The 25,317-nt window shown below is 56.0% G+C and overlaps 1 protein-coding gene across 1 annotated transcript in view; it reads left to right on the top strand.

Moving 5' to 3' along the window:
• WSCD2 (WSC domain containing 2) overlaps positions 1-23,491 on the top strand; it is a 30,850-nt gene extending 7,359 nt beyond the window's left edge. Inside the window, exons 2-9 of the mRNA XM_040608301.1 lie at positions 3,125-4,104; positions 9,932-10,046; positions 11,680-11,864; positions 12,849-12,970; positions 13,979-14,153; positions 15,149-15,313; positions 17,578-17,778; positions 20,417-23,491. Of these exons, the coding sequence (XP_040464235.1) occupies positions 3,729-4,104; positions 9,932-10,046; positions 11,680-11,864; positions 12,849-12,970; positions 13,979-14,153; positions 15,149-15,313; positions 17,578-17,778; positions 20,417-20,769 (1,692 nt within the window). The 5' untranslated portion in view covers positions 3,125-3,728 and the 3' untranslated portion in view covers positions 20,770-23,491. The remainder of the gene's footprint in view (positions 1-3,124; positions 4,105-9,931; positions 10,047-11,679; positions 11,865-12,848; positions 12,971-13,978; positions 14,154-15,148; positions 15,314-17,577; positions 17,779-20,416) is intronic.
• The last annotated feature ends 1,826 nt before the right edge of the window (positions 23,492-25,317 follow it).

Below are 25,317 nucleotides of genomic sequence, written 5' to 3'. Positions count from 1 at the left end.
AGGCTGCTCGGTGGAGCCTCCTGGGATCTGTGCCCACCTCCCCACACACCAGCTCTGCTTGGAGGTGGGGAGATAAACCTTGCAAATTAACGAGGATTTCCTTGGCCCGGCAGCCAGTAATTGCAGAGCTCCAAACCTGCAGGCAGAGCTCGCCTGCTTTCTGCTGGCCTCGGTATTGCTGCCACCACAGAGGGAGGTGGTTCAGGTGCAGAGGGATGCTCAGCCAGGCATCTTGCTGTCGGGACAAGGATTTTGGCTCTTGGCAGGAGTGTGACGAGGGAGGTAGGTGAGGAACCAGCCCCCCCAACCCCCCATCCCGGCTGGACCCGCTGCCTGCTTATAATGGTGCAAAGTGCCTGGGAAATGTCCCTGCTTGGCTCTGCCATGCTTTGGTTCTGGGTGCCAAGGGGGTCTGGGGGAGTGGGGAAGGATGCCCCAGTCCTGGTGCTGCCAGCTAGGGGGGAACTTTCCAGCCACACGACTCCCGGGGGCTGGATCTGTCCCTTGTGACCTGAGCAGGACCCTGCTGACAGCCACAGCTGGGAGCGGCTGGGCATAGCGGGTAATGACCAGGCGAGGGCTGGGGGATAAATCCCCCCGCAGCCTGGCTGTCCCAGTGCCGAGGCTGCAGCAGCCTCAGTGCCCGGCCACCCGTGGCAGCCGATGGAAGCCCGGTCTTATGATGCTGCCCGCTGCACCATGCTGGCTGATTAATGTCCCGGTTAGCTTCGCTGGTTTGGCTGGTAAAGTGTGTCACCGCTGTCCTCTAGCTGGGCTGGCACCAGCTCTGCTTGGAATGGCAGCCCTGGCAGGAGCTGCCCTGCTGCCCACGGGAGGAGAGCCTGAGCCTGGTCAGGCAGCGTGGGGTGCAGGCAGCAGGGAGGCAGGATGCAACCCCCGGGGGACACTCACTGGTGCAGGCTGCAGTGGGGATGGGGACCCGCAGGTTGCTGGTTCCAGCCCAATGCTGCTGCACCAGGGGGTGGATCCATCCTGACAACGTGGGGAGGGCTGGTGGGGTGCACGGAGCAGCGTTGTGGGGTGCTGATGGCATCCCCCATCCTGGATGGCCACCGGTAGTATGGGGTCCCCTGATCAGCCCCCCGATGTGCCAACACTCCCTGCAACAGGGAGCATTGGTGCCAGCTCTATTTGCTGCACTCGCTGTTTGTAAACCATAGCCAGCGAGGGAGCTGTAAGCGGAGCACATTATCTCCTCCAGACAATTAGCAGAAGCATTAATGGAATATATGCAAATATGCAGTAATTGACCTGCGACTCCACAGTTCATGATGGAGAAGGATGAGCTCCAGATGGCTTAATGATAGTAATTTAAGCCCCTTCTTTATATGCCATGCTTTCTTGCCATAGCCTGGCAGGACTAAGCCCAGGCAAGGAGGACAGCCAGTGGCAGTGGGGATGCTGGGGACCAGGGACAGGCCCAGGGCTGTCCCGTTTTCACCCCAGCAGCATCCTAAACTGCTCTGTATTCAGCATCTGTATAAAGCCCCGGGAAGGTGGGTTGAAGTGCAGAAGAGCAGCCCATGCTGGCATGGGAGGGGAAGCTGTAAGGTCCTGCAGAGCAGCCCTTCCCGGCTGGCCACCGGCCAGGGAGCATGGGAGAGCAGCCAAGCACCGACAGGTCCATGGGACCACTGGGCTGGGGGGATGCTCGCCTACCATGGTGGGGGCTGGACCACCTGCCCCGGCTGTGCTGGGGTGCTGCCTGTGTCATCATCCTGCCATAGAGGTGCCTGCAAATGCAAAAGCCCAAGTAGCAAGCAGTCTCCTTGCTTGCCTACTACTCTGGGTTTACTCAGCCTTTACTCGGGCTGTGTTGGCCCCAAATGTGGCTAGGGAGGGGGTGCTTTGGGGGAGCCTGAGGTGCTTGTGCCCCATCAGTGATCAGCCCCACGCAGCCTGCCCAGCCCTAAGCTCCACAAAAGTTCACCTGGCAGAGCCAGAGGTATTTGAATAACCACTCTGGGAACCCAAATTAAAATATTTATGTATAATTCATGCCATATGTTCCACCAATATTTTTTATTTAATCAACTGAAGACAGATGGCAGGAACATAAAGGCCATTAAACTAATGGCACTTTGTCTTTCCATTTATTTTCGTCTCCTTTCCTAAAATAAGATGAGTCCGTGACAGGCAGCACACCCCGGGCACGGGGCCGTCCCTGCCCCCGCCAATGTGCCAGCGGGGTGCGGTGACAGTGGTATTTGCCACTGTGAAGCCAGCCCCACCATGTAACCTGGTGTTGTGGTGTCCTGGGCAGGGCTGGAGCGATCCCTCCATAGCCGGGGGGTGGGGGGTGGGGTGGGTTGGGGAAGAGAAATCCCCCCAGGGGGAAAGCTCCTTGGGGGGGACTGGGGGGGACTGTCCCTTCCCCGGGCTGGGCTGCCCTCCCTGTGCCCAGGGCTGCCAGGGATGGCTCCAGTAGCCCCGGCCATGGCATTCCTGGGGCAGCATCGGTCCCAGCTGGCAGGGCGTGATGGGGACAGTCAGCCCTTCGGTTCTGGCTGGAGAATAGAGGATGCCCTGGGTGATGCTGGGGGTGTCATGCTCCTGGGGGGACCTCCTGGTGCTGCGGGGTGCCGGAGCAGCCTCACACTGCCGGTGGGCACTCACTTGCCAAGGGCTTCATTTGGAACTAGCTGGTACATAGAGACGTTCAGGTCTGGCGGTGAAATGCATGTGCACGAGTGCGTGTGCACAAGTGAGTGTGTGTGCTTGCACGGATGTGTGTGTGCACAGCTCATCTTCTTGTGGGTGAAATGGGGTGAAAGCAGAAATCCCACGTCACCCAGAGCCGTCCTGTAGCACCTCTCCTGCGTGATGTGGCAGGGACTGTGGGCTCTGGAGTCGGGACTCACCCCCACATCCCGGTCCCTAACCCGGGCTGCTGGCAGCCAGCATCACTGCCACCGCACCGACGTCTCCCAGTTATCCCCCATCCTTGTGCCAGGGGGACGCTGAGCTGCCCCTCTGCAGGGCTGAATGGCAACGAAGAGCCCGGGGAACCTTCCTCACTCCGCAGGGGGACGGGGACCGCCATCCTCCCCGGGACTGTGTCCTGGGATGCTTTCCTAAGTGTGCCTTTCTCTTTGACTTGCAGGTGGAGATTTCTTGCCCTGGGAGTGAGATGAATGGGGCTTCGTTAGACAAAGGGTCCCAGTCAGCATTTCAGTCCCCGAGACGTGTCCAGGGACTTCTCATTCTTTGTCTGAAAGGGCGACGGTGCCGTTTTCATTAGAGAGATGCTTGCGAGAGCCGGTGCCGCCGAGCGGAAAGGCGAGCAAGAAGAGCTGCGTCAGCTGATCGGCTTTCAAATCACCTTCAAACCCTTGATTTCCTTAACATGATCCCTCCATCAGCCGAGTCTCCAGGGCACGGCCGGGGGGCTTTGCCGGGAGGAGAATAAACAGGGGACGGCGGTGACAGCCAGCACTGGAGAAACCCCCCGAGCACAGCAGGGGGGCCTCAAAATCCACCCCTGCTGCCTTCCCCGATCCTCTGGGAATTTTTAGGATCAGGCAATAGCTTTGCGTGGCTTCACCCTGCAGCCCCCGCTGTGCTTTCGGGGCACCCAGCTGCTCCCCCGATACACCCTGGGAGCCACCTCCAGCCTGGGGAGGGGGCAGAACCCCCCTCGGAGCATCCCTGGGGCCAGAGAGCAGCTGCCCCGCGGCGCTGGCTGCCGGGGAAGGGATGAAGACGCTATGGCCAAATTATTGGTAAAACTCCAGCGGTATTTTCGGCGAAAACCCGTGCGTTTCTTCACGCTGCTGGCTCTCTACCTGGCAGCCGGCAGCTTGGTTTTCCTGCACTCGGGCTTCACCGGGGAGCCCACGGTGCCGGGGAGCCAGCGCAGCCCCGGGGGCGGCGAGGGGCCGGGGCTGCCCTACCTGGGGGTGATGCAGTTGAGCCGTGGCTTCAAGGCAGCGGTGACGATGCCGGAGGGGGGACGGCGGCATGGACCCTGGTTTAAAAGCACCTCCAAGGAACCAGCAGAGAGGGGCAAAGCTGGAGACTACGGCAGCACCCGGAGCCGGGCACTCAGGGGTAGGAGCGGCCGTGAGAAGGAGGAGGACAGAGGTAAGGGCTGGGGACACGTGCCCAAGTTGGGGTCCTTCCCCTTGGCCTCTCCTGGGCAAAGCCTTGTGCTCTGGGGCAGTGGTCTCTGAGCTGGTTTGGTTGTGCATCCCTACCAGGAACAAATTTCTGAGCCCACACCCCCAGTAAATGTGTATTTATTTATAAACCATATGCATGTGCTACTTGGGAGCTAAGATTTTCTTCCCACACCCACACGGACTGCCCTGCATGGGTCCTGGGGTGCAGGACCCCACTTTCAAGACCACTGGTCCAGAGGACATTCCCGGAAACATCTCCTCCCTCCTTCCCCCCTCCCCAAGTGCCAAAAAACCGCTTTCATTTTCCCATTTTCACTCTTTCCCACTTGTGCATCATCAGCCTCCGAGTTGCACCTTGCTGGGACAGGTGCTTTTGGGGGTGCCAGCTGGGGAGAGGGTGCACCCCGTCTTCATCCCGTCCTCTGGCTGTGGGCATGGGCCAAATTCTGTGATAATTCTGTTGGCCCCAATGAAGACTAAACCCAGATCTGTTTGCATTGTTGGGGTGCTGGGGCAGGGGCTGGCTGCGATTGCCTTGCAGGCACTGAAGTGCAGGCAGGTGGTGCAGGCAGGGCTGGGATTTGGCCTTTCAAGGCAGGAGATCCCTGCCTGGCTGCTGCCTGGGGTGCGTGGTGTGTTGTCAAGTGGGACTGTTATTAATGAACAAGGATAAGCGAATGTAGTGGTTCTCATTGATTTTTAAAATGGGATCTATTTATCCTGAAGGCAGCTGTATGCAGGGTTGCACGCTCGCTCTGAATTTGGGTGGCTGATGGCTGCCCATCAGGGCTTTTGCATCCTAAGCGTTATTCAGCTCATCGCCTCCATCGCTGGCACCCATGAGCACCCTTGTGCCAGCAAACCTCACCCAAACACATGCAGAGAAGCGTTGCTTCTCTGCCAGCTCCGCAGCCCCCCCAGCAAAGGAGCATCTCACACCTTCAGCCACTGTGGAAGCCGTTACGATTTCTCGTGGTTATTATAATAATGTGGGCTGGCGAGGAGCAACCCAGCTTATCGCTCCAGTGCCGTGTGGCGTGCTGGATGCCTGGGTGTTCAGGGCAGGAGCTGCAGCATCGGCTGGCCAAGGAAACTCAGAAGGGGCGGGCTTGGGAGCGGGAACTGCTGGAGAGGTGTCAGGATGCTGCCAGGCTTTCCTCTGCCTGTTGCTGCTCGGTCTCTCTCCTGAGCTCCAGGGTGGGCCAGATCTCTGGTGGGGGGATGCACGCCATGGGGAGCCCCGGTGCCTGTGAAGGCTGCTTTGCGTGAGCCAAAGCCGGGCTTGCTGAGGAGCTGCCCCAGGCGGGGTGGCACATGCAATTCCCCAGGCACCCCGGGCTGGGAGTTGCAGCTCCCCAGACGCTTGATGGAGCAGTGGGTGTGCGGCTCGGGGAGAGGCAGGAACCCCCAACCCTGTGGCAAGCTGGGTGTTTCACAGGGGTTACCGTGCTGAGCCAGGCTTTGTCCCCCCAGCCCAGGCTGCTCGGAGGCCACGGGAGGCTCCTCTTTGGCCACCAGCCCTGCGGCAAGTCTGTGCTCATATGCGATGCACAGCCCAAGCTTAGAAGCGGGAGGAAAAATGGCTTGTGGTGCTTAAAGGACTTTCTCATGCTAAAATGAGATGAAAGGGGGTTTCCCTGTCGTGCCCCCACGCAGAGGGGTCTCCGGGAGCATTTCTGAGGCGTATGCAGCCGCGTTGCTCCATTAATGCGAATTGACACGTAGTGAATCCTCACCAGATGGTTCATGAGCCCAAGCTGTCAGTCACCATAAAAACCCCAAGCAGCGCTCCTGTCCCCAGCCATATGCAACGCGTCCACCGTGATTAACCTCTGCCAGCACCGCCACCCGCCCCCGCCCTGTGCCCAGCCGCAGCGGGGGCTGCGAGGGGTGGGGAAGGGATGCTGGGCTCTGGCATCGCTGGCTTCAGCTGCTCCTCGGTAGTCGGGGAATATCATCTTCCCGGTCGGGGAATATTGTCTTCCCTCTTTTTAATCTCACGTGGAAGGGCTCAGCGTGGGCAGCGGTTAATGGGAGCCAGTGCAGAGCTGGCAGCTGCGGGGGGTGCGGAGAAATTCTCATCTCAGCAGCTCCCAAGCAGGATGGTGCGGAGAAATCCTCCAGCTTGAGAAACCCCCCCCAAGTCCAGCGTGTCCAGCATGCCTGTGGGGCAGGCAGAGCCCTAGGAGATGGATGCTGAGCACCCACTTCGTTCCTCCTGAGTGCCCGCTGCTTCCCTGGACCGTCTGGTGGGAGCAGGCAGATTTCAGCGGCGGTGGTAATTAAGCAGCAGACAGCTTAACAAGGTGGCTGTGGAGGCTTTGCCACATGAAATTGTTCTAGAGGGAATACTGCTTCTAAAATCATCTCTGGTTTAGCTAGTGTGATGTGTGGCTCTGGCTTGCTGGGGCGATGTGCCTCCCTCCTTCTCCTCCTCCTCTTCATCCCCCTCCTCCCTCTCCTGGCCACACTGGTGGAGCCCCAGGGTCAGGCCAAGGTGTGGGTCAAGGGCAGCCCAGTTGGCCAGGGAACGGCTTTGGCTTGTCTGCATCCCTGTGTGAAGGTGCACCTCCTGCCTCAAATCTGGGGGCATTTTTGGATGGTGAAGCTGGGGCAGGGGCGAGCCCCAGCCTCAGCCTGGCGATACCCAGCATCGCTTCCTCTCCACCACATCCATTTCTGGTCCTTTGCTGGCCATCTCCGGCCATTCCCTGCTGGGGCTGGGCTCTCCCGTGACACCTGAGCAAGCAATGCCATGAAGAAAGGGGGACCAGCCACCCCAGCCATGCAGCCAAAGACACCCCCGTGTCTTCTGACACCAATGCATTGTCCCAGGGGTGGTCAGCGTGGGCCACCCTTCCTGAAGCTGCTGCCACCAGCACCCTACCCGCTCTTTCCCATGCCCACACGGAGCATTTCCATTCTTACATGCCGGTCTGGTATTGCTAGAGCTGTGGTGAGCCCTGACCCATTGCCAGTGAGCATCGGTGCTCTGTGGGGCAGGCAGCTGCAGGGGAGTGTCGGTGGGCTGGGGGGGGCGGGGGCGCTCAGTGCCTGGCGTGAGGCTTTTGATCAAACAGCTGGGAAATCAAGGGCAGATACTTGTTTCAAGCATCACCCTGCAGCACGGCCCTGTGAAAAACACTTCTGTTGTGCCTTGAGCTCGCTGAACGGCAGCGGTGGGTGCTGGGAGAGCCCAGCGAGGGGCTGGGTGCGTCGCCCAGGGGGTCCCTGCTTGCACCCCATGCCTGCACCCAACAGGGACCCCAGCGCCAAAGCGGTTTGTGCACGTGTGCTGTGACACAGCCAAGAGCTGCGATGCTCTCTGGAAGCCCAAGCTTTACATTAAGCTTTAGATTAAGATATTAAATCTTAATGTTGTTGGGTTTTTGTTGTTGTTTTTTTTTTTTTTTTTTTTTTTTACATGTGCATTTGTAGTGCGAATGGCCTCAGTGACCAGCCTAGCTCCTGGAAGAGTGAAATGTTGGGGGAATTGAATGACTGTTGCTGGGTGGATCTGTGTGTGTTCCCACACGTCTTTCCAGCTTGCTCTGAAATTCCCCTTGGCCCCGTGAAAGCCACTGGGGCTCAGCACCCTCCTGCAAGCTGTGCCTGACCCGACCCTGTGCCTTTCAGCATCCCCCTTCTCGCTCCTCTTTCACTTGTTGTCCTCGTATCTCCCTAATTATTCCAGTTGCCTTCCTAATAAGTTGCAGCAGGCGTATGTCAAGAGCAATGGATTGAAGGTAATGCACATCAGTCACCGGCTCTGTGCGAACAACTGGAGTCATCCTGCACCGGGTAGATCTGTCATGACCAAAATGAGCTGACCTGCCGAAACCTGCTCAGCGCTGTGGAAATGCCACATTATGCTGAGAGTAATTGAGAGCAATGAATTATGACTTTTTGGTAGTTAAAGTTAAATCAGGCACCTTTCTCTCAATCTTTCTCCTCCACCTTCCTCCAGGATGGCTTGGGGAAGCTGCTTTGCAGCGCTGGTGGGGTTTGCACTGAGTGGCTTGGTGGGGAGGGTGGGGGTCTATGTATCCGTGGGTTGTACATAATAAGTTGGTTCAGGGACCCCCCAAGAGATGCACAATGCAAGCAGGAGGTAAGTAGTATCCTGTAGTGTGGTCTGGTATTGGTGTGGCACATGTGGAGATGCTCTGCTATTAGAAGGATAATTTAATGTGTGATGGAGACATGGAGATGGGAGGAGAGACACAGGGTGGTAATGACATACGGGAAGATGCACCTTGCTTGCCTAGAGCCATGGCTTTACTCTTGCTCGGAGCAGGAGAGCCCTCACCTCTGCTCCTGCCCAGTCCTGTGCTGCCAGATATCCCAGTGCTTTCCCTGAGCCCTTTGACCAGGGTGCTGGGGGCCAGAGCCCTGGGTGGCACAGCTGGAGGGGTGTTTGGTGCCGTGAAAACAGTACCTTGGCTTGGGATCTGGTGGCCTTGAAGGGACGGGAGCCTCTCCTTTAGTCTCCCTGCATTGGGACTGCAGCAGCAGCTCAAAGCCAGAGGCCATCGTCCACCGCATGAGCTCCAGGATTTCTCCAGGACAGGGTCACCCTGTGCCAGCATCCTGCAGAAGATGCCCTGAGAGTGGAGCAGATATTTCAGGATGAAGAAAAAAAAATAATTGCAGTTATATTCATCAAGGATGCATACCTGAAACAGGGAGCAAGATGTACCAGACTGGTTTGGGATACCAAGCCAGCTCTGCCATTGCCCCCAGGCTGGTAAGACCTGGCTGCTGGTGCTCAGGGCCACCCTCCCCTCTCCCTGGTGCACCCCCACTGGGTATCTGAACTGCACCCCCTCTGCCAGAACACGTTAATGGACACCTCATTAGCTGATTACTAGATGGCTAATCCCACCGGCTTCTGAAACCCCTGTACTTTTCGGACAGCAGTGGCAGCAAGGATGCTGAGCATCCCTGCACCAGTGCCGCATCCCTGCATTGGCAGCAATACATCTTCCCCCCAGAAACTGCTCAGGTGGGAGCAGGAGCAGGGGACTAATGAGGGCAGTAATGAGGGCACCTAACAAGGAGACTGAGTGGGGACAGGGGGGCACTGGCAGCACAGGGCTGCCTGGGGATGGCTCATGGACCAGCTCACCCCTAACGAGAGCCCACAGCCAGCACAGAGCAGCACAACAGGCACGCAGGCGAGGAGTTGGATGTTTGTTTTCAGATTATTGGGAAAGGCTACATTTGTCAAATAAATGGTTTCACCATAACTTTATTCAGCTCTATTCCCTGTCTACCAGCATCTTCATTTGCTCTCAGCACGGGCATCAGCCTTTACTTTGTCAAGTGTTGGTGCTGGGCAAATATCCTCTGCAATTGATGTCTGGGGCTGGGGGAAATGAGCTGCTGGCTGAGGAAAACGTGTTTTAAACCATACTTCTCCATTCTGCCCACCCTGCATTGCTGGCAGGGCAGAGTGAAGGGGGTGGGTTATTTTACCACATAACTTGTCTCTTTTTGGAGCCACTTTGATCAATTTTGAGATCAGCAGAAAGGAAGAGGACAGAGAGGAGAAGCCTTGGAGAGCCAGAGCATCTTTTCTGTCCATAGTGGGTGTTTCTAGGCTTAACCTTTCCTTGCAGCCTTCGCAGGGGCATGTTGTACCCAGAGCACGCATTTTGAAAGCAAACAAACAGGGTGCATTGCTGTGCATCCCTATTTAGGGAAAAAAAATCAAAAAAAGGGAGGTGGGAATTGATGGGGTCAGCCCCTGTTGGTTCTTACCCTCCTCTCCTGTACCCTTCCCCCAGCGAGATACATCGGCTGCTACGTGGACAACACTCGCCGGCGAACGCTGCGCGGCATGTCCTTCTTTGACTACAAGAAGATGACAGTCTTCCGTTGCCAGGACAACTGTGCCGAACGGTAGGGCGGGAGACAGGCACCGCGTCTTCATCAATTCCCGCACACCAACAGCATTTCTCTGCTGTCACAGCTCCCTGCCCTGGCTGCTCCTTTCCCTCCCCCCTTCCTTCTTTTTTCTTTAGGTTTATGTCATTCCCCCGCCCCCTGCCCCCCCCCAATTCACTGGTGTTTTCTAGGAGCCCAAATTCTTCCCCCAGAAAAAGGTGGTGGTGATGGGATGATGGGTTCCATCCTTGTGTGGGGCAGCGGGGTGTAAGGGTTCCAGTTTGGTGCTGGAGGAGCCTTGGATGCTTCCATCCACCCAGGGGTGGCCCCACCAAAACACCCTCCGCAGACCTTTCCAGCTCTCCAAGCACATCCATGTGCAGCTGGGGAGACACATGGGTCCCTTGCTGTGGGAGTTTTCTTCTTTGCCCAGCATTATACGAAGAATGTGCCCTAAACATGACCCGTGCCGGCGGGGCAGGCAGCGTTGCAGGCAGCGTTGCAGGCAGTTCGCTGCCTCCAAACTCTCCCAGAGGCGAAGCCCACCTGTGTAGCATCCCACGGCACCTGGGCACGTCGCTGCAAAGGACGATCGCTGATCACTGGGACAGTGGCACGTCCCCTGCGTAGGGCTCATCCGCCTCAGCTGGGTGGACTTGTGCCATGCACCAAGCCGACTGCTGTGGCATATCCTTGGGGGTGCTCCATGCCAAATCCCCTCCTCCCAGCAGTAGCAGCCCCACAGCAGGACTGGCCAGTCCGGCACTGCCCTTCTCCAGCAGGTTTCCAGCTCCGCGGGCAATTGGCAAGCACACCTGTGCTGCAAGCCTCCCCCGTGCGAATCCAGCCCGTATCAAGCAGCACAGCTCTCCCACATTGAAGCCCAGTGAAGTTCCCATCACTTAATTCCTGCTCTGCCACGTGTTCCATCCTCCCTGCCTGTAAGAAATGTTGCTGCTTCTTGCTTTATGATCTCTGTTGTAGCCCATGGAGCCCTTTCCCTTAAAGCAGAATAGAACAGAGTAGAGCAGAATAGAATAGAACAGAACAGAATAGAAAGAGAAAAAGAAAGAGAAATTAACAGGCTAGAATAGAATAGAACAGAACAGAATGGAATAGAAATAGAAATGAATAGAATAGAAATGAATAGAACAGAAATGAATAGAATAGAATAGAGAAAAAATATAGAAAATAGGAAATAGAGAAAAAGAGAAAGAAAAAGAAATTAATAGAATAGATCAGAAAAAGAAAGAGAAATTAATAGAAGAGAATAGAATAGAAGAAGAGAAGAGAAGAGAAAAGAGAATAGAACAGAACGGAATAGAAATAGAAAAAGAAAGAGAGAAATTAATAGAATAGAATAGAAAAGAACAGAATAGAGAAAAAGAGAAATGAATAGAATAGAATAGAAAGGAACTGAATAGAATAGAAATGAACAGAAATAAATAGACTAGAATACAATAGAATAGAATATTTTCAGTTAGCAGGGACCTACAGCGATCATCTAGTCCAACAACGCATCCTTGGGATGCAGTGCTGCTCCCAGTGCTGGGTGTGAGCTGGCTGCAGTGGGGCTGCTCCTGCAAAAGCCCACAGAACCTGGGGGATGCCCGAGGATGCGCTGAGGCCCCTGTCTCGCTCTCCCCAGGGGCTACCTCTATGCAGGGCTGGAATTTGGCGCCGAGTGCTACTGTGGGCACAAGGTCCAGGCATCGAACGCCAGCGAGTCCGAGTGCAACATGCAGTGCAAGGGGGAGAGGAGCAACACCTGCGGCGGAGTCAACCGCCTCTCCATCTACCGCCTGGAGCTGGCCCAGGAGTCTGCCAGGAGATGTAAGTTCATGTCAACATGGCTCCCAGCTCAGCCCTGAAATGGGGGACCCCCTTGCGGTGCTGGCAGGGGCGAGCCCCAGCACCCTGTGCTGTGTAAGCCGGGCCATGGCTTGAGGGAGGTGGGCTGAAAGTGGTTCAGGTCTGTGGCTGGGGTAGTTTTGCTCCTCTAAACCACAGGGAACCCCCTGCAGGGATGGCTGCCAGCCGGGGCTGGGTGGAGCGGGGACCCCCAAGGACCCCACTGGGAATTCAGGGCATTTTGGGGGACTTTGGCTGAAGACCCCTTTCCGGCCGGCCAAACAGGACCATTGTTGTGTTTGATGTGTGCTGCCGGCAGAGCTGGCTGTGGGATGAAGGATGCTTGGGACCTCCAGAAAAAGCCAAGGGTGCTCCCTGTCAGAAATGCTCGTTGGGCTCCCAATTAGGCAGCACTATAATTACCCACATTGGCTGCTTTTTTTTCCTCATCCCCAGGCAATGGGAAAGAAAGAAGGTGGAGTAGCAGCTCCAGAGAGGGGCTGAGGGTGCCCGGGTCTGTGCAGCAGTGGGTGACGACCAGGGATGGGACCCTTCAGGGCACTGATGCCAGTGGCGGGGGGGGGACACACCAACCAGCCCCAGCCCTGCTCTCCTCTACCGCCTCCATCCCTCCTGCCGTCTGGGATCACCGTGTTGATAAAAATAGGGAGGAAAAAATAAACCCGACTTTGCTGCCAGGACTTTTGCTCTGATTTTGCACTGTAAGCAGCCGGGCGAGCTTGTTAGCAAATGTGGCTCCACAGCCGGAGGGTGACAAGAGCCGGAGAAAAGCAGTCGCTGTGTTGCTGGGTGGCTGGAGAGGAGCGGTGGGGGATGGGGACAGGGACACCGGGGCACGCAGAGGTTCTTGCCATGGCAGCGACATCATTTTTGGGGTGCAGCCCCTGCTCCTCATGGCTGGGCGAACATCGCTGTCAACACCACTGTGGCCTCTCTCCCTTGCAGATGGCAGCGCAATATTTCGGGGGTGCTTCCGCCGGCCGGACAATGTCTCCATCGCCCTGCCCGTCACCCAGCTCATGCTGAATATGTCCGTGGACAAGTGCGTGGACTTCTGCACCGAGAAGGTACCAGGGGGCTGGGGGTGTGCAGGGTGAAAGCTTAACCCTGTCATCAGAAAGGGTCACACTGGGTAAATCTTAATCTGATTTGGTGTCATAATTATGTGTAACCAAACTGCAAAGGGTCAAGTGGATTGTCTGTGTCTCTGCCATGGGGAGGGACTGGACCAAAGCTCCCCAGAGGGGCAGCACCTGCTGCCTGCCCTGCCTGCTCCCCAGGGCTTCGCCCCCCCTGCAGGCAGCAGCCACCTCAGAGGGGTTTAGGCAGGAACATCACGGGGTTGCGCTCTGGTCCAGGGATGCTCTAGTGCAGTTTGCTCCTGGAGCATGATGCCTATAAGCAAGGATGGGAAAGGCTGGCAGTGGGCATTGCTGGAGTATTTATTAATGAAAATTAGATAAATTATCAGGTGGGGAAAGACCTTCAAGTGGGACAGTCATGTCCTCCTTTCACAGCCTCCCTGGCAGAGTGGATGGTGGGGAATAAACCATCACACCAGTTAAATACGAGCAGCTGCTCTGTCGCTGGCTCCACTCTCCCTTCGCTGCTGGGAGAGCTCAGGGCTGGGAGGTGTAAATAACCAGAGCCCCTCGATTAACCCAGCACTGCCGCAGCCTGGTGGTAAATCGCCTGTCAGCTGCCAAATGAGCCTTGTAATTCTGGGCTTGGAAATGCCAGCAAGGCTGCCGTGGGGCCGTTTGATGATTTTTCGTAACCTTGGTGCAAGTGGCAAACTCACAAATGATGTGCCATAGCTCTGCCAGGAGCACCAGTGCTTGGTGCATGGCTGGTGGTGCCAGCAGGCAGCTCAGCCATGCCACGGGAAAGTTTGGGTGCTTTTGGGTGTCTGCAATGAGCTCCTGGTGCAGCTGGCTGGAAGCGTGCTGCAAACCACCCCGGGCTGCACAGCAGGGCCAGGGTGGCAGGGATGGGTGTGGGGGGCAGAGGGAAGGGTCTGCTGCAGGGGATGGGGATGGGGATGCTGGCTGCCCTCCCTCCACCCATCCCCGCAGGAATACCCGCTGTCAGCCCTGGCTGGGACTACCTGCCACTGCGGCTTCCCCACCACGCTCTTCACCCTGCACGAGCGGGAGGATGAGCAGCTCTGTGCCCAGAAATGCGCCGGTGAGGAGTTCGAGAGCTGTGGCACTGCCGAATACCTCCTCGTCTACCAGACCCAAGTGCAAGGTGAGCCAGTGCTGGGCTCAGCCTGCCTGCTGCTGGGCAGGGACCACTCCGGCACGGGTGCCAGCACCAGTTTCCCAGCCCTTTCCTGGGGATGCTGACAGAAAGTAAGCGTGAGCTTGCAGCATCTATTTGGCTTTCATTAAAAATTACCATTTATTTTAATTTCTTGGGAAATCAGTCCTCCCCTGAACAAACAGCTTTAATTACTGCCTGACTCAGCTGCAGGGTAGAGCAGTTTGCCATCTGCCTCTGGCAGGATCCCTCCTTGCCGGTGCTTGTCCCTCCTTGTCACCAGCGGTACCAGCAAGCCAGAGCCCGCAGCCAGCTGGTAAACCTGCTGGGGCTTCACTAGCCAGGGGGGACAGAATCCGGGGAGAAATAGTGGGGAAAAAGGCTGTGACCAGGCAGAAAGTCCCCAGGAATCTGCACAGAGTGGGCTGCAGTCCCCCACCACACTGCAGGTCCCAGTGGTGGGACCAGTGGGGACAAGGCAAGGGGAAACCTGTTACGGGGAGAGGAAAGAGCTGAATGGAGCAAATGAGGACCCAAATTCAGGTGGTTTCGCTTCAGAGCGGCTCTGTCTTGACACGATCCCTGCTTCGGTGTTTGAGGCTGTGCTGGAAACGCGTGTGCATTCGTTGATGTAAAAAGCAGGAGCGCTGCTTGGCAGATGCAGCCCGGTTACTTGCTCTCCCCTAATCACACAGGCAGCAAGCAGCCAGTAATGGCAGAGCAGCTCCTGCCCTCTTCTTAGGACTTTTTGGGCTGTTCAGGACTTGTTGGGGTGTTCAGGACTCTTTGGAGGGTTCAGGACTCTGTGGCATGTCCCTATGCGCTTTAGGCAAGCTGCCTTTCCCTACAGCAGCCACCTCCCGGCACCCTGCCCCAGCACCTCCCTGGGAGGCAGCAGCACGCTGTAAGGAAGCGGGATATCTGTAGGAGAAGCACATTACCGTGCTGCAGCCCTGACGAGTCTTGGCTGCTTCTCGCTGCAGACAACCGCTGCATGGACAGGAGGTTTCTCCCCACCCGTGCCAAGCAGCTGGTGGCCCTGGCCAGCTTCCCCGGTGCTGGCAACACCTGGGCACGCCACCTGATCGAGCTGGCCACCGGCTTCTACACTGGCAGCTATTACTTCGACGGGTCTCTCTACAACAAAGGTGAGAGGGGATGTGGCTGCTGGGGGTGCACCGGTCCCCCCTGAGATGGGAGAAGGTCCTGGTGCCATCCCTTGGGTCTGCAGCAGGGGAGGGCAGAGCCGGGTACCACTGATGCTGCTCTGTGGGATGGTTGGGGCTGGGTGTGTGCTGGTTCAAAGGGTATCAAAGGGACCTGACACTGCACAGGCTCTGCCTGTAACCTCCCCGTGCTGCCCACTAACCTGGGCAAGCTCCAGTTTGGGGCAGAACTGGAGTTTCTCCATCATGCCGGTGGTTTTTAACCCACTGTGGTGGTAAGAATTTTCTGGAGGAGGAACCCCAGTGACAACAATCCTGGCAAACAAGGCAGTTTCTGTGGGTTTTGCCCCAAGAAAAAGATGATGGTTTTTTTTGCTCAGATTTCCCCAGGAGCTGGGATGCATAAAGTGAGAAGCAAATGAAATTCACAACTGCAGGGTGAAAAGGACTCGTGCAGCCTTCCAGCTTCAGGATTTGGGAGGGGATGGTGCTGGTGGCACTGGTATCCTGGAGGACAAATGTCCCCTTCTTCCTGAGTAGCTGCAGTTTAAAATAGTGACATGTCGGGGCACCCAGGGAACGCTGACACCCAAACTAATGAATATTCGCAGTGCAAAAGAGAGATGATGAGCTCACGGAAGGGATGGAGGAGGGAGCTGAACTCATTTGGCTGTTCTCCTCCGGCTGAAGGATTTGTTGGAGATCCATCCTCCCCTCCCGGGTGACACAGATACTTGCCCGGTAAATATTTAACGGAAGAGGGGTGCTGTGGCTCCCACCCTACAGGGCAAAGCAGCAGCGCCAGGGCTGCTGGAGTGGGTGATGGCATGTGGGCTTCAGGGACCCTCAATGAAGCAGCCAGGGTAAGTTTAAAGCCAAAAGAATGAAGCTTTTTCAGCCAGAAGCAAGCTTCTCCGAATAAGCCACCATACTGCAAGGGGGAGGGAAAAAACCCCCACCAGTTCCCCCACGTTATAACCATTTACAATAGTTTTATTTGTAGACCTAGAAGGTTTCTCCTGCTTTTCCTTCCCCTTCTGTGGCTCTGAGAGGAAATCTTCCTTTCCTCCTTGGCCATGGTGGAGCTGGGATCTGTACCTGGGGTACCCACGTAGCTGGGGGTGTCTGTACCCAGGGTACCCACACAGCCAGCCAGGGTTTGTACCCAGGGCACCCCCTGAAGCCCCATTTGCCCAACACCATAGGCAGTAATGCACATTTATTTGAGATTTGCCAAATTCAGCCTTTCCGAGATGGAGATGCTCTGTGCTGAGTGAGGGAGCCCAGGCTGTATCAGCACCCAAGGGTGCAGTCGGCATTGTGTCCCCCACGGAGGGGAGCATCCCCGGGTCAAAGCCTTGGCCAGGTTTTGCTCAGCCGCCCGAGCATGGGTTTCATGTTTATTCTGGGTTGAGCACGTTGGAGGGGCCTGAAGGTATCCAGGCAACTGGCAGATTAGCCATCACGTCCCTGCATCGCACAGCATGGCTGCCGAAAGCAAATTACACATCTATAATTGATGTAATACAGCTACTTACAGCTTATCTCCCCCCCACGGCTCGGCTCCACTGCCAACATGCTGTTCCCGGGTAGTTTGGGTGCTTGGTTTCCCGGGGGCTGGGGGTGCAAAGGGCCTGGGAGCGATGCTGGGCTGAGGCTCCATACTCCATGTGGGGGCACAGGGGATGGTGGTCCCCTCTCTGGACCCCCCATGGCATCACCGCAGCCCTGGGCTCATCTGCAGCCCCATGAGCTTGGGATTTTTTTTCCCCTTTCTTAATTTATTGGGGGAGTTTAAATGCAGTGGTCAGGGAGATTAAAGCTATAAAGATATGTTCTTGACCCCCTCCAACACAAGCGTGAGGTGCGTTAATGCAGTGTGCAGGTGCTTAATGCCAGTGCGCTCTGCCCTGGAGGAACGCTGGGCTGTGCAGTATCGGGCTGTTGCAGAGTGACTCGCTGAGAAGAGTGGAGCACCGCCGGGGAGGAGGCAGCCCTGCTCGGTCTCTGTGCCCGCTACCCACCCTCTCGTACATGAATTCTATGTGACTCATAACTTGGGCAAATCAAGGATTTCCATCTGGGAGAGGGGTGCAAATGCTATGTCAAGCCGCAGCTGCTTTTATCCAACTGCATTTTGCAACCTGTTATCCCCACGTTGTTCCCTTTCCCCAGCTCGCTTTTATGATTTTTATGAACATTTGCACCAGCTGCTTCTCAGGTACCTGCTTGCTCTGTCCTGGCAGGGTTCAAGGGCGAGAGGGACCACTGGCGAAGCGGGAGGACGATTTGCATCAAAACCCACGAGAGCGGCCAGAAGGAGATCGAATCCTTCGATTCGGCCATCCTGCTCATCCGAAACCCCTACAAGGCTCTGATGGCAGAGTTCAACCGCAAATACGGAGGCCACGTCGGCTTCGCGGCTCATGCCCACTGGAAGGGCAAAGGTAGGCTTGTTCCCGGGTGGGCGAGCTCCAGCCCAGCTGCCAGAGCTGTGAAGCTGTTGTTAAAGCTCAGAAGAGCCTGAGTCTGGTCCCCATGGGGGAAGCTCGGGCTGTGTCACCCCTTTGGGGTCCCCACGTCCATCTGGCATGACCCACAGCATTGCCTAGCACAGCCAAGGGCTCTCGTGTGTGGGGGATGGGATGGGGATGCAGAGATGCTGGGCTGTTTGTGGGTCACAGGGCAGCAGCAGAGGTGGCAGTGCCTGGGGACACGAGTCTGACAGCAGCCTGGTGTCTACAGGGAGGGAACGGGTCAGGTGGGCAGAAGCCCAAGGACCCAAACTCTGCCCCTTCTTCAGAGCAGCTCTTCAAGGCTGAGAGCAGCTGGCCTGAACACTTGGCTGGGCAAGCAGAGAGAAAAGAGAGATTAAAAAATTAGCAGGATTCATCAGACTTCTCCATCCATCACCTGGTGGGTGCATGTGTTGGCATGAGCTTGCAGCATCTCCACGCTGCCACCGATGCCAGATCCCAGCAGGACCGCCCTGCCCGAGATGGGTGTCAGGAGGGGATGGGCAGCCCCACTCCCCAGCAGAGCCAGCCCCGGTGTGTGCAGCACCATGGGGTGGAAATAAACCCCATAACCCACCCTGCAATGGTCCTGCCCACCGCTGCCAGGTCACTCGCCTGCCTCCATCCTCCTCCTGGCTGGCAGCACCATCAGGATCGTACACACAGGATCCAAGCCCTGCTTATCTGTCCTTCCCCAAGGCAGAGGTGCAGGAGAACAGATCCAGCATGCCGGTAACCCCGCCGGCTAGGGGAAGCCCCCTACCCCTTTGCTGCACTCTGGGCAGCAGGAGCGGTGGCAGCTGCCAGCCCATCCCTATGGACAGGGCGGTGGCAGGGGGTTATTTCTGCGCGCCCAGCTGCTCCGGAGACACTACCTTTCCCATGCACAGGCATATTGTGGAGGCTTGTTAATTATAGCAATTTACAAATTGCTGTTGTGGAATTGACTTCATTGGAAAGAGTTAAAATATTTAGCTTGATTGAACATCTGCTACCCTTAATTCAGAGTTTATTTAAGGGGAGCTTTTGCTGTTGTTGCTGTTATGTGCCTGGATTTCGTTATTGCCGTGTGCTTGCGGTGCCAGAGATGGCCCAGCCCGGCTCTCCCTATTGCCCCATCCCATAAAACCAGGGAATTGAGATGTTCCACTGCTTCCTCGGTGGCTTTTCTCCCTGGGCTGATCCCTAGACTGGCATTACCCCACCACTGGGGGGTACAAGCCTTGTGCTAGATTTTATCCCCATCTGCTGCACCCCAAAGCACAACTGCAAATTGCAGATACAGCAGGGAGGGGAAGTGCAGGGCCATCCCCTGACTGGAGCCCCAGCACCACCCAGAACATTCCACCACTTTCCCGGTCCCACCCCCCCACCCCCAGCCTGTCCCACCCCTCCTGCCCCAAAGGGAGGGGGGGGCAAGCAGAGGGGCCCCTGCCCTCCACCCCAGCACAGTGGGCTTTGGACATGCATCAAAAGACATCACCAAATTCTTTCCAGAGGATGTACAGTGTAATTAGCTGATGGGTTAATTGTCAGGTTAATTAACCATTGGAACAACTTGCCGGGAAAATGGAGATTTTTCCCTTGCTTGAGGATTTTAATCATGCTGGGGGGGGTTGCTGAGAGCTGTGGGAGAGCACAAGGGAGGGTCAGAGACCGTGTTTCATTGACCCTACGTAGGGGCTCAGCCCATGGAGGACCCTGGCTGGGGAGCCCAGGGGTCCCTGTGGGACCGTCAGCACTCACCCTGCCCTCCCACCAGCACGGGAAGCAAACACTTGACAGGGACAGTTCATTTGTGCCAGGTTTGCAATTAGTGCTCGGGTTAAATAAATCCTCCAGAGGACAAAAAGAAAAGTGATTAAAGGTGAGTAATTAAGACAGGGCACGGGGGTCCCAACCCCAGCCTGCCCTGCAGACAACCCCTTGCTCCCTGCAGCCTGGCTCTCCAACACGTGTCCTTCTCCCAGGAACCAATTTTGGGGTAATTCTGGAAAAAAACACCATGGCCTTTCCCCAGCCTCACCCAAAGGTGCTGGGGAGGGGGATTTTTCTTCCCTCCCCCCTTCCCCAATTCTCAGCCCCGTGTGGAGCCTGCAGAGGCCACGGGCACCATGAAACCCCCATTTGGTTCCGTGACATTAATTTTACGATATCCCTGGAGTGGTTCCAAAGCAAAGTTTTATGTGATATGATTACACAAGGTGAATTGTCCTGTATCTGTTTAATGAAACAGATACTGTGTTTAATGATTCTTTGGGGAATTAAATACAGTTAAGCTATTAATCAGGCATTGGTTTTGTGGGGAGGACAAGAGGAAGAGGCAGATACCCGGAGCTTTTATGCATCGTGAGAGAAATGTATATGGCACTGCCAGGAGAGTTGTGGCGTATCATTGATGTTTCATTATCCCTTTTATCACTTAGTTTTTATGGGAGGATCAATTAGTGAGAAGGATAATTGAAAGATTTCAGCAAGGGAGCGTGGGCTTTGGCCGTGGGATGGGGGATGCAGGGGATGCAGAAGGACGCGGGGGACACCCACTGACCATGTCCTCTCCTCCTTCCAGAGTGGCCGGAGTTCGTGGCGAACTACGCACCGTGGTGGGCAACCCACACCCTCGACTGGCTGCGCTACGGCAAGAAGGTGCTGGTGGTGCATTTCGAGGACCTGAAGCGGGACCTTTTTGTCCAGCTGCAGCGGATGGTGGGGCTGCTGGGCATCACCGCCTGCGAGGACAGGCTGCTCTGCGTTGAGGGACAGAAAGATGGCAACTTTAAGCGATCCGGCTTGAGAAAGCTGGAGTATGACCCTTACACCCCCGAGATGAGGAAGATGATCAGCAGCTACATCAAAACGGTGGACACGGCTCTGAAACTCCGAAATCTGTCAGGGGTCCCGGATGACTACTACCCGAGATGATGGTGACAACAGCGGGGGGACCTGACCCTGCGTGGCGAGGAAAGGCTCGGTCTTCCCAGCCTCTGCCTACTTCCACCCAGTGGGTGGCTTTTCTTTTAATTCTCAATCTGCTGCTATTAGCTGTTAATCAACTCCCTGCATGAGCAACGAACGGTCCCCAGCCATCGCTGAGCTTGCTTGGCCGACGCGGACCCAGGCCTGGCAGCACCACCAAGGGGATGCGGGTGCCTTCCCCGCCACAGGGTTCCTGCTCCCTCCCGCTCCCGTTTTGGCTGCTGCAGCCCTCCTTAGCAATGCAATGAGTTATTTGTGTCCATCCCTTTGGGCTGGCGGGTGGGGACACCACCTTGCTCACGCCATGCCTGATGCACCCCCCAGCATCGGTGTGCTGGCACGGTGCGGCAGGAGCTGAGCTCCCCTGGGGTGGGTATCCCCAAAATCCTCTTGCTCCTTGGCCAGCCCTGGAAGGCTGTGCCCCTGCCCAGATGGAGCCCACTGCCCTTCCCAAGGGAGGAGACACCTGGGGGGTTGGCACCATGTGGGCAATGCTCCCATGGACCCCGGTCAGAGGCTCTGGAAACCAGGCAGGCTGCACTGGGGAGGGCAATGCCACCAAACAAGGTCCCCCCTGTGCACCATCCCTTGGCTCCACAGGGACCCTCCCTGAACCTGGAGATGGGGGGCCCTGAGACGAGGCTGATGTCCCCAGCCACAGCACCAGGCGATGCTGCTGCTCCAGCCCCAGTGCCCCGGGGGGGCCTGTGACCACCACCCGGGGGGCTGCAGCAACCCAACCCATGGGCCATGGGTGGGAGCCACCCCCACATGTGTGGATGATGCTCGAGAGAGGGATGTTGGACACCTGGACAGAAGAACTTACGGGACCCTCAAGCTCACCCATGCCTCATTCCAAAAGCTGAGGAGCCAGAACAGTCCCCCCTCCAGAAGCAGTTTTGGGGGCGACGAGCAGAGGCTGTGCTGCAGCCCAGCTGCATCAAACCCGTGTGGCAGCGGGGACCAAATCCCGGGGCTGAGCTTGTAGGTGTCCCTCCGGCTGACCTCAGTCCTGCAGTGGGTCCCGCTGCCCTGCCCGCACCCTCACCCGCTGCCTGCCCGATGAGCAAGCGAAACCAAAGGATGTCCACGTGCATCGGGAAGATGCCGTTTGCCAGGCTGGCTTTGTGCAGAGCTGCATGTGGTCCCCAGCCACTCCCTCCTCCCCCTCTCCACCTTCCCAGCCCGTCCCTGTCCTGGCTTTGCTGCAGACGAGCTCCCCTCCCTCCAACCTGCAAGTCCCCTTTGGATGTAGGTGCAAAAGCCATATATTGTACGCAGCCTTTTCTAGAGTTAGGTATTTAATGATTGGCTTTTAACTCTTGATCTTGGTAGAAATACATGCACAGGTCAAAATCTAGAGACACTGCTCAGTCTATATTCAAAGATAGAGAAGAAAACTCCATGGAGAAAAAGGAGAATTTAAATAAAATATATTTTTCTAATGTGCGTGCAGAGCAGACGTGGGCAGCCATGCCAGGGCTGGGGGCTCCCAGTCCCTGTTTCTTTGCATGGAGGTGGGCAAAGGTGTTTCTAGGAGCAGCTGCCCTGTTTTTAACTCTTTCCTTGGCAAATGGCTGGAGGTTTTCTAGGAGAGTGGGTGAGCCGCGTCCCAGCAGTGGGAATTGAGCTGAGCCCCCTCTCCTCCGCTCATGGTGGCCCCAGGGCTGCCTACCTCAGTCAGAACAAATCCTCAGGTCAATCCAGCTATTAAAGGAGAGTTTTTGTTGCTATTCTGCCTTCCCGTGTGTTTCTGGGGCCACCTGGGCACCCCCGGCCACATCCCAGAGCAAGGGCTGGGTGCCCCCCGGAACATGGGAGCGATGGGTGAACGGCTCCTCTCCCCCCACCTTGAATCACGTTAATGCTATTCCCCGCACCTAAAGCACTGACACCACCACCCAAGTGGCTCCTTGGGAGTTTTATTACCTTTATAGTGTCCTTAAAGACAGGTTTATTCAGGTGCGTGGTGGGAGTGGGAAGATTTACTGCTGGCTTTATTCCCGTTGCCTCCTGTCCTTCCTCGGCTCCGGAGCAAGAGCAGGCTCCGTGCAATTTATTCCTTCTCTTGGCCGATTACCCTCTTACCTGGAGTTGTTGAATATTTTTTTTTTTTTTTTTAAATAGCATTGAGTTTGCAGCGATCAAGACACATGCTGGGCATGATTTGTTCTGAGGAAGGAGCAGCATTCCCTTCCACCCCTTGCAAGTACTTCAACCCAAATAATCTCTGAGATAAAACACTTCAGAGGTGACGTTGCGTGCAGCCAGCGTGCTCCTGGGCTGCAGCTTGTAAGGCAGAAGGGGAGGTGTGGGGAGCGGGGAGGGGGGGCTGCCCCCAGGCTGGGGACCCCCACATCCGCACAGCCCAGGGGGGCATTGCCACCCCCACCAAACCCCTTCAGACCCCATAGCGAAAGGACAGAGCATGCTCCCTGAGCACCAGCAGTGCTTATTTTTTCTCTTTTTTTTTTTTTTCCCTTCCCCCTGTAGCTTTAAGGATCACCGAAGCTTAATGCCTTTATTTCACTGCAATTTTTTTATTATTATTATTTGCAATGAAATGGAGCAATTGGAAGCTGTTACCTCCTTGTCAGTGTGTGCTACACATCTGGCTGCACCCCCCCACCCCCCTTACGAGGGTCCGTTGCCTTTGCCTCAAATCAGGCTAACAAAGGAACAGCATCCACCGTCCTGCCAGCAGCTGCTGTCCCCATACGTGCAGCCGAGCCGCCAGCAGAACATGAAGGTTTATGGTTTATCTCTATTTATTAAATGCCAGCCTATATTTTTACCACATGGGACTGGCATGCAATAATAAAATTTATATTCCCCCTGGAAAGAGAAGCCAACCATCCTTTCTGCATCATTTTCATGTGCAAAACTCTTGACATTTAATAGCTGCCCTGCTCCACTGCCTCCGTAATGCCATTAGGTTGGCTTGTTGGAGAGCACCAAAATGCACAGGCAGGGTAGGCAACACTCAGTGTTTTTACAATGATTTTTAAAAGCAGCAAATTTTTCTGCTTGACTCAGCCTCAGCAAGCCCTCAGCATCCCTGCGTGGGAGCAGCCAGCTCACACAGCCCCAGTGTGGGACTGGGGGCCACTGGGGGGTGACCCTGATGCCCTTCTCCGGCTTCCTGCACTAAAAGTCATCTATTTTCTGCATTTTCTCATCCCAGGAGCATTTTCTTGCCTCCCTGGGCCTGCACTGGCAGAGGCTGCAGCATCCTCCCTCCTGGGCTGGATGGGTTACTCAGCTGTTGCCCTAGCAACGGCATTTGCACCAAAACTCCCTTAATTTCCCCCAATTCCATGTGGGTTTTGCGATCAGCAAGCTGGTCCCTGCAGTGGAAGAGATGATGCTGGAGGAGATGATGTCAGAGAGTGGCTCGGGCTGGGGCTCCCTTCCACGGCAAAGGCAGCAGATGCCCTTTTGGGGTGAATTCGGAGGGTTCTAGGTGATGCAAATGATGCTGGGGGGCTCAGAGCAGGTCAGAGGGAAGGGGTTCCCCTTCCTCCCAAATTAAATCACAGACAAAGTTCATGCTGCTGTTTAAATGAGAGGGAAATAACCCACCTCAGCAGCATAATACAGAAGCTGCGACAGCACTTTCACAAAAGCTCTATAATGTAGGAGAGATGCGAGTTATAAATCTGAGCAGCAGTAATATTCATCCCTGACAAAAGAAGCATGTTTATTTATTGGCTTTACTATTTTCCGTAAAATTTACAGTTGACAATCTGCCTGAATGCAGCAGAGATAATTTAAACATGGCTCCAACTCGCCTGGCATCGAGGAAAGGGTAACATGTTTATTCTTTTTTTTCCCCCTTAATTCCAATTCCAAATAAAGGGAGTGATTTATCGGAGAAGGAAAGCACAGCTTTATTTCAGGGCTGTGACAGCTAATTGAAAAAGAACAGTCATTAAGGGCGGTAATGTGTTCCACAGAAATGATTTTGGTATATTCTGGAGTAATTTCCCAACCGCTTGTGTGAAATGAGACCCAGCCTCATGTTTCGGGGACTGCGAGCGGTGGGTAATTACAGGGGGGCAGCAGCGGGGAGGGGGCCCGGAGAGGCAGGAGGCAGGTTTGGCATGCTGCGGGGATGTGCCGGGCGAGGACCGATCCTGCTACGGGCTCCCGGCGTGCTGCAGCACCGACACCAGCAGGCTGGGGTGCCGAGCCCTGCGGCGCATGGGGCACGTGGGACACCGACGGGCTCGTGGGGTGTGGACAAGTGGGATGGCTGTGGCTGGGGAATGGGGTGCTGGGGTTGTGGATTGGGGTCCTCGACTGGGGGTTGGGGTCTGGGCTCCAAAACGCACTGCTCTTCTTTCCCAGCCAGCCTTGACCTACCCTAAAATATTGATTCCCCACGACAGCCTTCATTACCCCTTGACTTTTGGACGCTAAACCCAGTACACCCCCAGTTACCACCGATTCCACCGACCCCTGCCCCAAAAGGGGTTGCAGACCCCAGCTGGG

This window comes from Falco naumanni, chromosome 1 (assembly GCF_017639655.2).
Source record: "Falco naumanni isolate bFalNau1 chromosome 1, bFalNau1.pat, whole genome shotgun sequence".
NCBI lineage: Eukaryota > Metazoa > Chordata > Aves > Falconiformes > Falconidae > Falco > Falco naumanni.
This window is presented reverse-complemented; position numbering and strand designations above follow the sequence as displayed.